The sequence below is a fragment of the Oryzias melastigma genome, linkage group LG6 (genome assembly GCF_002922805.2).
Source record: "Oryzias melastigma strain HK-1 linkage group LG6, ASM292280v2, whole genome shotgun sequence".
Classification (NCBI taxonomy): domain Eukaryota; kingdom Metazoa; phylum Chordata; class Actinopteri; order Beloniformes; family Adrianichthyidae; genus Oryzias; species Oryzias melastigma.
Genome location: NC_050517.1, coordinates 26,564,024 through 26,579,282, shown reverse-complemented (window position 1 = coordinate 26,579,282; position 15,259 = coordinate 26,564,024). Strand labels below are relative to the sequence as shown.

The 15,259-nt window shown below is 39.2% G+C and overlaps 1 protein-coding gene across 1 annotated transcript; it reads left to right on the top strand.

Moving 5' to 3' along the window:
• The first annotated feature begins 3,086 nt into the window (after positions 1-3,086).
• On the top strand, positions 3,087-12,986 carry LOC112152169 (myosin heavy chain, fast skeletal muscle). The gene is made up of 39 exons (XM_024281546.1): positions 3,087-3,293; positions 3,368-3,511; positions 3,613-3,769; positions 3,855-3,882; positions 3,958-4,063; positions 4,149-4,241; positions 4,331-4,394; positions 4,470-4,568; positions 4,654-4,757; positions 4,860-4,998; positions 5,099-5,217; positions 5,365-5,514; positions 5,606-5,776; positions 5,868-6,171; positions 6,306-6,370; positions 6,462-6,549; positions 6,640-6,757; positions 6,850-6,973; positions 7,484-7,620; positions 7,693-7,948; positions 8,034-8,276; positions 8,364-8,540; positions 8,620-8,765; positions 8,870-8,960; positions 9,047-9,436; positions 9,530-9,656; positions 9,747-9,865; positions 9,953-10,149; positions 10,295-10,478; positions 10,572-10,737; positions 10,821-10,945; positions 11,039-11,347; positions 11,445-11,648; positions 11,743-11,868; positions 11,948-12,118; positions 12,200-12,304; positions 12,394-12,489; positions 12,588-12,719; positions 12,883-12,986. The coding sequence occupies exons 1-39, from the start codon at positions 3,087-3,089 to the stop codon at positions 12,901-12,903; spliced, it is 5,802 nt and encodes a 1,933-aa protein (XP_024137314.1). The 3' UTR covers positions 12,904-12,986.
• Positions 12,987-15,259: the final 2,273 nt, after the last annotated feature.

Sequence of the window (15,259 nt, the reverse complement as noted above, 5' to 3'; positions counted from 1 at the left end):
CCAATGTCTCTTGAATCATGTGGTATAAGTTCCACCTACTTTCTGACACATTTGCGGTGACACTGAAAGATACGCCCATTCCCCACCCCTTATATGACGTATTTCCAGTCACATGGTACACATGTATGTCATAGGCACTCGTAAAGGTGTGCTTCCCATATATGGGACACCTTTATGTTACATGCATAGCTAAAGGTGTGCCATATTTAATACTTGTATAAGTTACAGTAGTACATAGGGCAGGGGTCTGCAACCTTTTTTGCTAAAAGAGCCATTTGGGCCAGTTTCTTCCAGACCAAAACCCAGCAAGAGCTGCAAAGTCCCCTTTTACCATTTACAAAATACGCTTTATTCATGTTTTTATGACCATTAAAATATTCATTTATAATTATAAATAAAATATAATTATATTCATTTATAAATATTTACAAAACGGTGATATTTTTCTATTTGTTGAACATTTAACATATTTTAATTTGACAGCAGCATTTGCAAGTTCCTTTCAAAATAAAATACACTGTGTCAAATATGATCCTCCTAATGCAGCAGATTTATTTTAAATAAAAATGCAAGAAAGTCAAAGATAGATTTTTTAATTATTATGACTTTGGTGTGACATCATTCTTTTTCTATTTTTACGATCAAATACAAATATGACGTAAGAACCCAATTTTTAAAAAACGTATCTTTACATGTAAATGATTTGAGACTAAAGTTTTCTAAAAATAAACCATTCTGACAGTATATTGACATAAAACCATAATTTTACTCAGTTTTTGGATATGTTAAAATATTAACCAAAACTACAAACCCAATTTGTTTATATTAATCTTCAAATCCAAAGTGCCACAATGAAAGAAAGACAGAGCCACATGTGGCTCCGGAGCCTCAGATTGCAGGCCCCTGATATAGGGCCACATCCATAGGTAAAGGTGTCCCATAAATACCCCTTAAATCAGCTACAATGTTCTGAAGAGACTGTTTTAAAATGCTGAACACTGAGCAAAACATTGACTACAGGGACAAGCTCTTTAATCGCATGATTACTACCTGAACCAGCATAAATGTCAAATCATGCCCATAACTTTGCCCGGTGATCAAGCTATCCTGTCTTTATTGGGTGTTAGAACCCTCTTACTCCCTATGGCGTTTTAAAAGCAGTTCTGCTTAACAAGCAGGATGACTTAAATTTCAAACTGCAGCAATGGGAATGGGCCAAAAAATACCTTGCAGCTATGTCTGGAGAGTCACTGAACATGTTAATAGCTTGATATACTGTATAAGAGTAAATGCCAGTGGCAGATCACTTACAGATGATGGGCAGCCTTTTTTTCATCATAAATTGCAAGAGGAAATGTTTTTTTAACTGTCGTAAAACTAATATTCACTTTATTGCTCAACAGAAGCAAGAACAGTATCTATTTTATGTTTCATTAAAGAAATTCTACAATTTGTTAAAACAATTGTGAAATTCAAATACTTTTTCTAATTTTGATGCATCAGTAAATCACCCAAATAAATGTACAGAAAACCCTTAAACGAACTAGATTAAAAATGTGCCATTTTAAGTTTGACTTATGATCAATTTATGACCTGTATTTGAAGATGGAAAGATGAAACATGAAGCACATGTTTGACTGATCCTTGCCGTATTTGGCACAGACTAGATTTAACTTTTGCATTGCAAGCATGCATGTATAATGTAACCACTTAATACAGGTTTGGGAAATCTGATAAAAATTTAATCACATTTGTCTATACGTTTAAAAATATATATTAATGATGGCTTTTATTTTTTTCTGCAAAAGTACAAAAACTTGAAAACATTGTAAATGAAACTGACTAATTTCCTATAATTAAAAGTTCACTTTTAAACTGATATAAAACAGTAAATGTAAAAATGATTTTAAATACATGACAATGAAAATTAGATTTTTTTCATTATAAACTTGAAAATGACATTTTCCCCATTTTGTACAAAAATGCAGCTTTGAAAAATTAAGACTACATACTTTTCTTTTTTTAGTAAACATTATGAGTCACCCAGTGCATATTGTCAATTTAGTTTATGTGCTAAAGACCATGAATTAGGCATAAATAAAACATTGGCATATTACAATTGCTACTAGAAAGGTATTTTTTCACAAAAAAGAAAAAAAAAGAGCATACATTTTACTTTTAAAAATATCCATTACATTTGAAGATCTAATATACTTGCCTAAAACATTTTTGTGGATGCCTGCCCTGACTGTAATCCACACCACGTTTGGCGTGAGTCCCAAACACTATAAATCTGCTGATGAGTAAGCATCCTGGATTCAATATAAGGGGAGGAAAGCAAGACAGGAGTGTGTGGCAAAGAACCCCAGAGGACTCCAGCGTACGGTAAGTTATTAGCTATCTGATGTGGAAACATTCAATATTGTTACAACTTGAAATATAGATACATTTATGTCTCAGTTTATGTTTGAAAATATTTAAACATTTTGTGATTTTTCACTTGCAAAATTCTGATCTTTAACAGGACTTGGGATCATAGCAGACTTCTAACACAGGCAGGGAAAGGTATGGCAAACTATTAAATTAAACAAGGTTTTGTAATTGTTGATTGCTAAAAACATAACTGAAAATACAGGCTAATGTTTTATTGTAGATAAAAAAAAAAATTGACAAGCTACAAAGGTACACACACAACACACAAGCTTTATAAGACACATTTTAGATTTTAACCCATAAAGCCCCTGTGTGAATTAATGGGGACAAATAACTTAAGAAAATTAAATAAATAAATAAATAAATAAAAGTCTCAAGGAGATGACTTTTATTCATGCAAAGAACATTCTGTTGATTTTTTTTACACTAACTATTAATCCTATTGTATAAGCATATTCTTACAGTTTAAAAAGGACAACAATCTTTGTATTTTTATACTAGTAATACAGCTTTAACATTGTGTAAAAAAAAAGCTCAGGTCACAGGAAGTTCAAAAACTAGACGCAATTGGTTTCTAAACCATCACTGAAGTCAAATAAAATCCTCAAGTAAGATGTTCCTTTTTTCTACTCTCGCAGACAACATCTGCCACCATGAGTACAGACGCGGAGATGGCCGTTTACGGCAAAGCTGCCATCTACCTCCGTAAGCCTGAGAAGGAAAGAATTGAGGCTCAAAACAAACCGTTTGATGCCAAGAGTGCCTGCTATGTGCCTGATGCCAAGGAGCTGTACTTGAAGGCAACCGTCATCAAAAGAGACGGTGGCAAAGTTACCGTCAAACTCTTGGAAAGCCAGGAGGTTAGTACAGCTAAGTCACATTTTGAGGGTGGTGAGGAAGGCTGAGTTGTAACAAAGATGTTTTCCTGTTTCAGGAGAGAACAGTAAAGGAAGATGAGGTCTCTCCAATGAATCCTCCAAAGTTCGACAAAATTGAGGACATGGCCATGATGACCCATCTCAATGAAGCCTCTGTGTTGTATAACCTCAAAGAGCGTTATGCAGCCTGGATGATCTACGTAAGACATTTTCATTTGAAACGATCATAGTAACACAAGACTTCAAGCACTTGCAGAAATATAGTAATCTAAGGTTTTCTTAAATCGTTTATCCCTTTCAGACCTATTCTGGGTTGTTCTGTGCCACCGTGAACCCATACAAGTGGCTCCCAGTGTACGACTCTGAAGTTGTATCTGCCTACAGAGGCAAGAAGCGTATGGAGGCTCCTCCCCACATCTTCTCCGTCTCTGACAACGCCTTTCAGTTCATGCTTACTGGTATGTTACCCACAAAGTCTTTGCTTATGGATATATCTGTTTTGACTTACATGGACATTCATTGTTTTTCATTTTACTTAAACAGATAGGGAGAACCAGTCTGTCTTGATCACGTAAGTATTTCACTGATTTCCTTTATCTGAAATGCTATTGTGTTCACATACTCACCAATCTCTGTCCGTACATAGTGGAGAATCTGGTGCTGGAAAGACTGTCAACACCAAGCGTGTCATCCAGTACTTTGCAACTATCTCCACTGGAACAGAAAAGAAGCAGCAGCCTGGCAAAATGCAGGTAAAATATAGAAACACAACATAGAAACACAAATAAAGATTCAAAAGTTCTTCTTCTGACACAATGCTAAAAAACTGTATTACAGGGCTCTCTGGAGGATCAGATCATTGCAGCCAATCCTTTGCTGGAGGCTTATGGTAATGCCAAAACCGTGAGAAATGACAACTCCTCTCGTTTTGTAAGTATGGAACCATGTCTGAGTCATAATGAAACTCATAAACCATCACCCATGTGAATGTAGCATGGATGTTCCTCCTCTCCACACAGGGTAAATTCATCAGAATTCACTTTGGCACAACTGGCAAGCTGTCTAGTGCTGACATTGAGACATGTAAGTAAACCACTGAATCCCTTCCTCTTGTTTCTGACAGCAAACATATTTCAGACTAACAACAAATATTTACAGATCTGCTGGAGAAGTCAAGAGTGACATTCCAGCTTCCTGATGAGAGAGGCTACCACATCTTCTACCAGATGATGACAAACCACAAGCCTGAGCTGATTGGTAAAGAGAAGCTTATCCTATGTGTTTAGAAAACCCAAGTGTTTTCAGTCTGAACATTGTATCTAACATGTACTTTGATTTTCAGAAATGTCCCTTCTCACAACCAACCCCTACGACTTCCCCATGTGCAGCATGGGTCAGATCACTGTGAAGAGCATTGATGACAAAGTCGAGCTGGAAGCCACTGATGTGGGTGTACTTTTTAAACTTTCACATCATGCTTAAAAGAGATTAATAATGTGTCCTCTAAAAAGTACAACTTTTAAAATGGACTCCATGATTTTATCATAGAACGCCATTGACATCCTGGGCTTCACTAATGAGGAGAAGATGAGCATCTACAAAATGACAGGTGCTGTACTTCACCACGGTAACATGAAGTTCAAGCAGAAGCAACGTGAGGAGCAGGCTGAACCTGATGGCACAGAGGGTGAGAATCCCTTTACACTAAAAATCCTATAAAGTTATTATGCAATTGCTGTTATAAATAGCATATTTGCAATATTATTAACTTCTTTTTCTGTTAACAGATGCTGACAAGGTTGCCTACCTGTTGGGCCTGAACTCTGCTGACATGCTTAAGGCTCTGTGCTATCCCAGAGTCAAGGTCGGAAATGAGTATGTCACCAAGGGACAGACAGTGCCTCAGGTAAAACCCTGATAAAGATAGCACCTATACAGAAAAAAAGGTGACATAGGGACAAAAAAACCTCAGATTTCAATATATTGTAACCCTTTAAGGTCTCAACCAATGGATCTCTGTGACTAACCGAGATATGCTATTGTTATTCTTTAGGTGCTGAACTCTGTCACTGCCCTGGCCAAGTCCATCTATGAAAGGATGTTCTTGTGGATGGTCGTCCGTATCAACCAGATGTTGGACACCAAGCAGCAAAGGAACTTCTTCATTGGTGTCTTGGACATTGCTGGATTTGAAATCTTTGACGTAGGCCTCCGTCCATATCATCATCTCACTTCTTCGGCTTGACTTTCATTTGGCATAAATCTTACTGGGTTGATGACTTGTGTGTTTGCAGTTCAACACACTGGAGCAGCTGTGTATCAACTTCACCAATGAGAAACTGCAACAGTTTTTCAACCACCACATGTTCGTCCTGGAGCAAGAGGAGTACAAGAAGGAGGGTATTGTCTGGGAGTTCATTGACTTCGGTATGGACTTGGCTGCCTGTATTGAGCTGATTGAGAAGGTAAGAATTGGCCTAAGCATCTTGTTTTCCAACTGTTGCTTCAAAGTGTTACTCATATCTTGTACTTATACCTTCTCCATCTTCAACATAGCCCATGGGTATCTTCTCCATCCTTGAAGAGGAGTGCATGTTCCCCAAGGCAACAGACACATCCTTCAAGAACAAGCTGTATGACCAGCATCTTGGCAAAACCAAAGCTTTTGAGAAGCCAAAGCCTGCCAAGGGCAAGGCCGAGGCCCACTTCTCCCTGGTGCACTATGCTGGCACTGTGGACTACAACATCGCTGGGTGGCTGGACAAGAACAAGGACCCACTGAACGAGTCTGTTATTCAGCTGTACCAGAAGTCCTCATGCAAATTACTGGCTGTCCTCTATCCCCCTGCTCCAGCTGAGGGTAGGCTTTTTTATACATACAGTATATACTTTACCTGAAATCTCTCCTTTTTATTTTCTTTAACAAATAAAAATAAATAAAAGGTAACATTTAAAAAATATAGACATCATTTGAAATTGTCTTCAAAAATACAGACACTAGCAAGAAGGGAGGCAAGAAGAAGGGTGGTTCCATGCAGACTGTGTCCTCCCAGTTCAGGGTAAGCATTAAGTTAACCATGAAATGTCTGCTGATAGCTATCATAAGACATTATTTTTCGTTGAGAAACATTTAATACTTTACACCTACAGGAGAACTTGGGTAAGTTGATGACCAACTTGAGGAGCACCCATCCTCACTTTGTGCGTTGCCTGATTCCCAATGAGTCAAAGACTCCAGGTACACATTTGTGTTTTTTTTTTCCCCTCGCAATGCCAAGGATTGTATTTATTGCACTGGGTAGATTACAGTCAAAACTCTATTTCACAGGTTTAATGGAGAACTTCCTGGTCATCCACCAGCTCAGGTGTAACGGTGTGCTGGAGGGTATCAGAATCTGCAGGAAAGGTTTCCCCAGCAGAATCCTCTATGGTGACTTCAAACAGAGGTACTATTTTTATGTCAATAGAAATGCTTATATTAAAGAAAAAATATGGCAAAAATTATTGTTCAAACCCTTGTGGTTTTTTTTTTCTAAAGATACAAGGTGCTGAATGCCAGTGTCATCCCTGAGGGACAGTTCATTGACAACAAGAAGGCCTCAGAGAAGCTGCTTGGATCAATTGATGTCAACCATGATGAGTACAGATTTGGACACACCAAGGTTAGTGTTGATACTTTTTGTTTGTTTGTTTTTACTAATGTTACTGTTCATTCATTTTCCTGACCGCTTCGTCCATTTCGGGGTCGCCTATCCCGGCTACTGATGGGCGAAGGCGGGATACACCCTGGACAGGTCGCCAGTCTGTCGCAGGGCAACAATCACACACCCATTCACTCTCACATCCACACCTAGGGACAATTTAGAGTCACCAGTTAACCTACGAAGCATGTTTTTGGACAGTGGGAGGAAGCCGGAGTCCCCGGTGAAAACCCACACATGCACAGGGAGAACATGCAAACTCCACACAGAAAGGTCCCGGCTGGGATTCGAACTGGGGCCTTCTTGTTGTGAGGCAAGAGCACTAACCACTGCGCCACTGTGCAGCCCCCTAATGTTACTGTTACTTCTGCTATTATTTTGACATACAGATGTAATTAGGGTTTTGGTTATACTAGTTACTTATTGTCAATGAGGTTTACATCAATAACATAATTTTAATGCTCTATACAGGTGTTCTTCAAGGCTGGTCTGCTGGGTGTTCTTGAGGAGATGAGAGATGAGAAATTGGCAAGCCTGGTAACAATGACTCAGGCTGCTTGCCGTGGCTTCCTCATGAGAAGGGAGTTTGTTAAGATGACAGAAAGAAGGCATGTCAATCTCATATCATTTTAAAATAGGGAGTGGACTTTATTGTTTTAACAGAAACCTCTTGCCCACAGGGAAGCTATCTACACCATCCAGTACAATGTCCGCTCATTCATGAATGTCAAACACTGGCCATGGATGAAGGTGTACTACAAGATCAAGCCTCTCCTCAAGAGCGCTGAGACTGAGAAGGAGCTGTCCCAGATGAAGGAGAACTATGAAAAGATGACATCAGACTTAGCTACTGCCTTGGCCAAGAAGAAGGAACTGGAGGAGAAGATGGTTTCTCTTCTGCAGGAAAAGAACGATCTGCAGCTGCAAGTGGCATCAGTAAGCAGCGATAAGTTCAAGACTTTTGCAACTCACTTGTGTTTCTAACTTTAACATTTACATGGTTCTTTAAACAATAAAATAGGAATCAGAGAATCTGTCAGATGCTGAAGAGAGATGTGAGGGACTGATCAAGAGCAAGATTCAGCTGGAAGCCAAGCTCAAAGAGATAACTGAGAGGCTGGAAGATGAAGAGGAGATCAATGCTGAGCTCACTGCCAAGAAAAGGAAGCTGGAGGATGAATGCTCAGAGCTCAAAAAGGACATTGATGACTTGGAGCTTACCTTGGCCAAAGTGGAAAAGGAGAAGCATGCCACCGAGAACAAGGTTTGTCAGTCTTAAGTGTTACACCAAAAACACATACATGGGAAATGGTTGAGTCATGTCATACAAACATCTGTCCTGCAAATGTAGGTGAAGAACCTGACTGAGGAGATGGCCTCTCAAGACGAGAGCATTGCCAAACTCACAAAGGAGAAGAAGGCACTCCAAGAGGCTCATCAGCAGACCCTTGATGACCTGCAGGCAGAGGAAGACAAAGTCAACACTCTGACCAAGTCCAAGACTAAGCTGGAGCAGCAAGTGGATGATGTAAGCTGCAAATGTAACAAGAACTTTAAGAGCAAGATTCTTTTAGGAAAATAAACTAACTGACCCTTTTCATTTTCAGCTTGAGGGCTCACTGGAACAAGAGAAGAAGCTTCGCATGGACCTTGAGAGAGCCAAGAGAAAGCTGGAGGGAGATCTGAAATTGGCCCAGGAATCCATCATGGATCTGGAGAATGACAAGCAGCAGTCTGAGGAGAAACTGAAGAAGTAAATACACAGCTCTGTTGTTTGTTTTTCCGTTTTTAAATGTAAATTTCAGTATGTTGGTCAAGACACAGAAAGTCTTAATATCAATGTCTCTTTTTACACAGGAAAGACTTTGAAATCAGCCAGCTCCTCAGCAAGATTGAGGATGAGCAGTCTTTGGGCGCTCAGCTTCAGAAGAAGATCAAGGAGCTCCAGGTGATTCACTCATTTGATTTCATCAAAACGTGCCCTATATTTTTTTCTTTCAATTTACTGGAATATATCATTTGCACATTCAACAGGCCCGTATTGAGGAGCTTGAGGAAGAGATTGAGGCTGAGCGTGCTGCTCGGGCCAAGGTTGAGAAACAGAGGGCTGACCTCTCCAGGGAACTTGAGGAGATCAGTGAGAGGCTGGAGGAAGCTGGAGGTGCCACTGCTGCTCAAATTGAGATGAACAAGAAGCGCGAGGCTGAGTTCCAGAAGCTCCGTCGTGATCTTGAGGAGTCCACTCTGCAGCATGAAGCCACCGCTGCAGCTCTGCGCAAGAAGCAGGCTGACAGTGTTGCTGAGCTGGGTGAGCAGATCGACAACCTCCAGCGCGTCAAGCAGAAGCTTGAGAAGGAAAAGAGTGAATACAAGATGGAGATCGATGACCTCAGCAGCAACATGGAGGCTGTTGCTAAAGCCAAGGTACATGGGGACTTCAACTGAGCCTTAGAGTTGAAAACAAGTCTTTAGTTGGTTTAGAGACAGTTGAAACAATTCTGTTTTCTTCTTTATTAGGGCAATCTTGAAAAGATGTGCCGTACTCTTGAGGACCAACTCAGTGAACTGAAGACCAAGAATGATGAGAACAATCGTCAGATCAATGACTTGAGTGCACAGAAGGCACGCCTGCTCACTGAGAATGGTAAGTACATGCAGCGATTTAACCTGATACTCTTATTGCTGGGAGATGAAATTAACACACACGAATCTACAATGTTTATTTTCACTAAAGGTGAGTTTGGCCGTCAACTTGAGGAGAAGGAAGCTCTTGTTTCTCAGCTGACCAGAGGTAAACAGGCTTTCACCCAGCAGATTGATGAGCTGAAGAGACAGATTGAAGAGGAGGTCAAGGTAAGAAACATCACACTTTTAGAGACCATCCTTACCATTCATCTTTGACTTCATCATTTTAATTGTCAAACCTTTTGTTGAAACCAGGCCAAGAATGCCCTTGCACATGCAGTGCAATCTGCCCGCCATGACTGTGATCTGCTCAGGGAGCAGTTTGAGGAGGAGCAGGAGGCAAAGGCTGAGTTGCAGAGAGGAATGTCCAAGGCTAACAGTGAGGTGGCTCAATGGAGAACCAAATATGAAACTGATGCCATCCAGCGCACAGAGGAGCTTGAAGAAGCCAAGTGAGTAACAGTCAGACAAGTGGCAGAGCTTTTAAAACAATTCTCCTTAATTAACAAAACAATCTTCTTAACTGTAGAAATACATGTTTAAATATGGGCTAAGACATTATAATTCACAAAATCCCTCTCTTGACTTTTCTTAAAGGAAAAAGTTGGCTCAACGTCTCCAGGAGGCTGAGGAACAGATTGAGGCAGTGAACTCTAAGTGTGCATCCTTGGAGAAGACCAAACAGAGGCTCCACAGTGAAGTAGAGGACCTTATGATTGATGTGGAGAGAGCCAATGCTCTTGCTGCTAACCTTGACAAGAAGCAGAGGAACTTCGACAAGGTCATTCTTTCACATTGAACACAATCAAATCCCAAAAAATATCCTCACAGTGTGGATGCATAACCCTGTTAAATTTAATATGTGTGACTTTAGGTGTTGGCTGAGTGGAAACAGAAGTATGAGGAGTCTCAGGCCGAGCTTGAGGGTGCTCAGAAAGAGGCTCGTTCTCTCAGCACTGAACTTTTCAAGATGAAGAACTCTTATGAGGAGGCTCTGGATCAGCTGGAGACCATGAAGCGTGAAAACAAGAACCTTCAGCGTAAGTTCCAACAACACAGATAAAACATGTTCTTTTAATCATTGTTTCACATCCTAAAATGATTTTTCTACTCTTGTCTGCAGAGGAGATCTCAGATCTGACTGAACAGATTGGTGAAACTGGCAAGAGCATCCACGAGCTGGAAAAGGCCAAGAAGCAAGTGGAGACTGAGAAGTCTGAGATCCAGACTGCTCTTGAGGAAGCTGAGGTTCATTCAGAAGAATCTTTGAAAAGAAAATTCCTGCCAAAAACAACAAATATAGATATAAGGTACCAATCTATTTGTTTTTAACATTGTTAGGGAACTCTGGAGCATGAGGAGTCCAAGATCCTGCGTGTGCAGCTGGAGCTGAACCAGATCAAGGGTGAAGTGGACAGGAAGATTGCAGAGAAAGATGAAGAGATTGAGCAGATTAAGAGGAACAGCCAGAGGGTGATTGAATCCATGCAGGGCACTCTTGATGCTGAGGTCAGGAGCAGGAACGATGCCCTGAGAGTCAAGAAGAAGATGGAGGGAGACCTGAATGAGATGGAGATTCAGCTGAGCCATGCCAATCGCCAGGCTGCTGAGGCACAGAAGCAGCTCAGAAATGTTCAGGCTCAACTGAAGGTACAGAAAGATAAAACTCTCACATCAAGCATGGATATACTTGACGACTGTATTATGTTTTAAAGTTGTAAATTGTTTCCTTCTATTCTTCCTCCAGGATGCTCAACTGCACCTTGATGATGCTGTGAGAGCCCAGGATGACCTGAAGGAGCAAGCTGCTATGGTGGAACGCAGAAACGGTCTCATGGTGGCTGAAATTGAGGAGCTGAGAGCTGCTCTGGAACAGACAGAGAGAAGCCGCAAGATTGCTGAGCAGGAATTGGTGGATGCCAGTGAGCGTGTTGCACTTCTGCACTCCCAGGTAAAATTATTGATATTCTACCTTTTCAAATGAATGACAAACAATCTGGTAATTTGGGAAAAAAACTTAAGTTTTCAACATGCCATTCTTTCAGAACACAAGCCTTCTGAACACCAAGAAGAAGCTTGAATCTGACCTGGTTCAGGTCCAAGGAGAAGTGGATGATGCTGTCCAGGAAGCAAGAAATGCTGAGGACAAGGCCAAGAAGGCCATCACTGATGTGGGTGTATACTTCCTCTGTTTGCATTACACTTCAACATGGTAGGTAATAATTCTAAAATGGATTTTAAATGTTCTAGGCTGCCATGATGGCTGAGGAGCTCAAAAAGGAGCAGGACACCAGTTCTCACCTGGAGAGAATGAAGAAGAACCTTGAGGTTGCTGTGAAAGATCTGCAGCATCGTCTGGATGAAGCTGAGAACCTGGCCATGAAGGGTGGCAAGAAGCAGCTCCAGAAACTTGAGTCTAGGGTAAAAATCAAAAGCAACATTTTTATGTACAAAACTCCACAAATGCATTCAAATAGCCACAAGTCTAATATCTGTTTCTAGGTGCGTGAGCTGGAGTCAGAGGTTGAGAATGAGCAGAGACGTGGTGCAGATGCTGTTAAGGGTGTCCGCAAATATGAGAGGAGAGTGAAGGAGCTCACCTATCAGGTACAGTAACATGAACAATTACTTTGCTTTTTTTAATTGTTATGAAGTTACAAACACTAATACATTTTATCCTAAACTACATCTAACAGACTGAAGAGGACAAGAAAAACATCAACAGGCTGCAGGATCTGGTTGACAAGTTGCAGCTTAAGGTGAAGGCCTACAAGAGGCAGTCTGAGGAAGCGGTAAGTGGAAAAATCACAACTCATTTTATGAGTCCACTTTGTCTTTTACTTCAGCTGTTATGTCAACGATAAAATACCTTTTTCTTTTTCAAATGCAGGAGGAGCAGGCCAATGTTCATCTGTCCAAGTGCAGAAAACTCCAGCATGAGCTTGAGGAGTCTGAGGAGCGTGCTGACATTGCTGAGTCTCAGGTCAACAAGCTGAGGGCAAAGAGCCGTGACTCTGGCAAGGTAAATATTGTGTTCTGTATTTGAAAAATTGTGTTTGATTTTTGTTTATAGCGGATTAATTTGAGCGTTTTTCCATGTTTTTATATTATATAGGAAAAAGTTAAAAGTTAAATTATGAAAACAACCTGACATACAATTTTTGTTTGTGCTTTTTGTTTTACAGGGAAAAGATGCTGCTGAATAAGGCATATTGTCTCCTACTATGTTGAATCATAAAATATGGTTTGACTTTTGGTAAAAACAATAAAAATGGTTCTTGCTTTTAAATGTGTCTCTGTATTGTCTTTACTACTCAGAATCTTAATCCAAGAAACTCAGGAGAAAAATAATAAAAACAGACATGTGAGTAAGGTAACTATTTGAACAAAGACCACAATAAAACTATGAATTACAACCTTTTATTGAAACTCACATTATAATGTCATTTCAAACTAATGCAAGCCTTTTGATGAAGTAGAAACTTGGTTAAATTGTGAAAACCAATTGAAAATAAAGAAGACAAATTATTTCAGAAAAATTCAAACTATACATTAAATAAAACAGATTTAAATCTGTAGAATGTACCCTCAAAACATGACCTACATGTGCAAAATCAAATGTGCATGCTTCGTAACAAGAGACTGTCTTAAGAAGGGTTCAGGAAGGAGGGGGCGGAGTCATAGGTAACCTAACAACTTCATTGGTCACCCAAGGAAAAGACAAGATCTTGTGCTGATGTGATTTTTTTCCATATCTATCCATGTCTCAACCCATACCCTCATATGGGAGTCAAAAGCAGAGTCATGATGTTAGTCAGCTACAACCAAATTTGTTCAGCAGTCATGCTAAACTATATCCCAGAAATCGTATGCGTAGTCAGAACAATTTTGAGCTGTTAGAAAAGTGTTTTTAAAAATGTGGACAACACATAACAATAATTATAAAATATGCATAGTTGACTTTAGTATTAAACCTTTACTTCACATGCAACAGAAGCTTTAACATTATATACATAGGGTAAATATCAACTCTAGATAAATATTTTGTGGATGGAAATTTGGTATTTTTTTAAACAAATATTCTCATGTTTGCAGAGTTGAAACTGTTTGCATTTTTAGGGGCATAATATTTTGACTAGCAGAACTCTTAATGAACCTCACTTTAGTCTGTTCAACCTAAATGCTTATTTATGAAAAATTGCAGAGGTTTTTTGTATAAGCTTTATTTAATATGGCCATCCAACTACAGGCTTTTTAAAAGCTGTTTTAAAGCTTACAGATATCAGACTTTAAATTCTTAAATTCCCAGGATGTCCCACTTTTAAGTAATAACTTAAAAATTAGCTAGCTATTAAGATCACTAAAATGAGCTGCTACATACTGTAGTTGTGAAAAAAAGACATTAAAAATGAGCAAATCTTTTGTCTGCATTTTAAGTCGCAATCCAGCTATATTTTTTCTATTGTAATATCAGTCCTGGCCAGTATCAAAAAGTCTGTGTTGTTTTTGAAGATTTTTTTTCTACAGAGCGGGAAGAGCTCATTAGAAATTCAGCCTTAGGTTGTGGGAGGGACTGTTAGCACAGAAGTTAGCCTGAGCTAATTTTCCATTAGTCGTTTGTTTACACTCTCTCCCACTAGCTTATAGCCTCTCACAAGTTCAAGTTAATATAGACATAGCAAAATGTTAACTTCGATATTAACTAAATTTGTACTTTCTGAATGAAGTAAACTAAAAAATACACACTGAACTTAAAGTAGTGCACAAGTATATTGATCCAAATACTGGCATTGACTATTTACACATTTCTGTATTAAAGTATTGCTTAATGGAGACTGATAAACACAGAGACAAAAACCCCTGAAAACTAGTTATAGGCTAAAAGAGATGGTTTAATAAATGGCAGAACAGAAGTGGGACTAGACAAGCAATATTACACTAAAACATCAATTTGAAGACAAAACAGGTTTAAGTTAGTAACTGTAAAAATGACATTTATGGATTGTATACAGAAAAAAAGAGAGTGGGAAAATGTACAGCAAGAAAGGTAAAGACAAATCTCAGTGCATCCTCAAAATGAAATCCATCAGTCAAAAGCAGCATAACTAAAACATGCCTTAAAGTACCACAGTCCAACCAAAAAAGTATGCTTTTTTTAAATGGAAAGATTATCGTCTAGCTTTGAAGTCATCTGCTTCTTGAACTGAAACAGGAGTTGGTTTCACTGAAGAGGAAGGCTCTGCCTCCCATTCCAGTTTTAGACATTCTAGGAACAACCAGAAGCTTGCTGACTCTGAAAACTAAGTATTCAATTAGGAAAATATGGAAGTTTAAGGTCTTTAAGATTATTTTGAACTTGTCAATTAATTAGCTTGGTATTGCATTATTTCTGAAATCTGTTCTAATTGTAATGGGTAGCCAATAAAAACTAATAATATTATATCATATTCTCATTTTTGTCAAAACTCTGGATGCAACATTTTGGATCATAGGCTTCTGTAAAAGTGACCAGATTTAACTGACACTTGGTGTCCATGTTCATTGAAATAATGTTGATGTGTT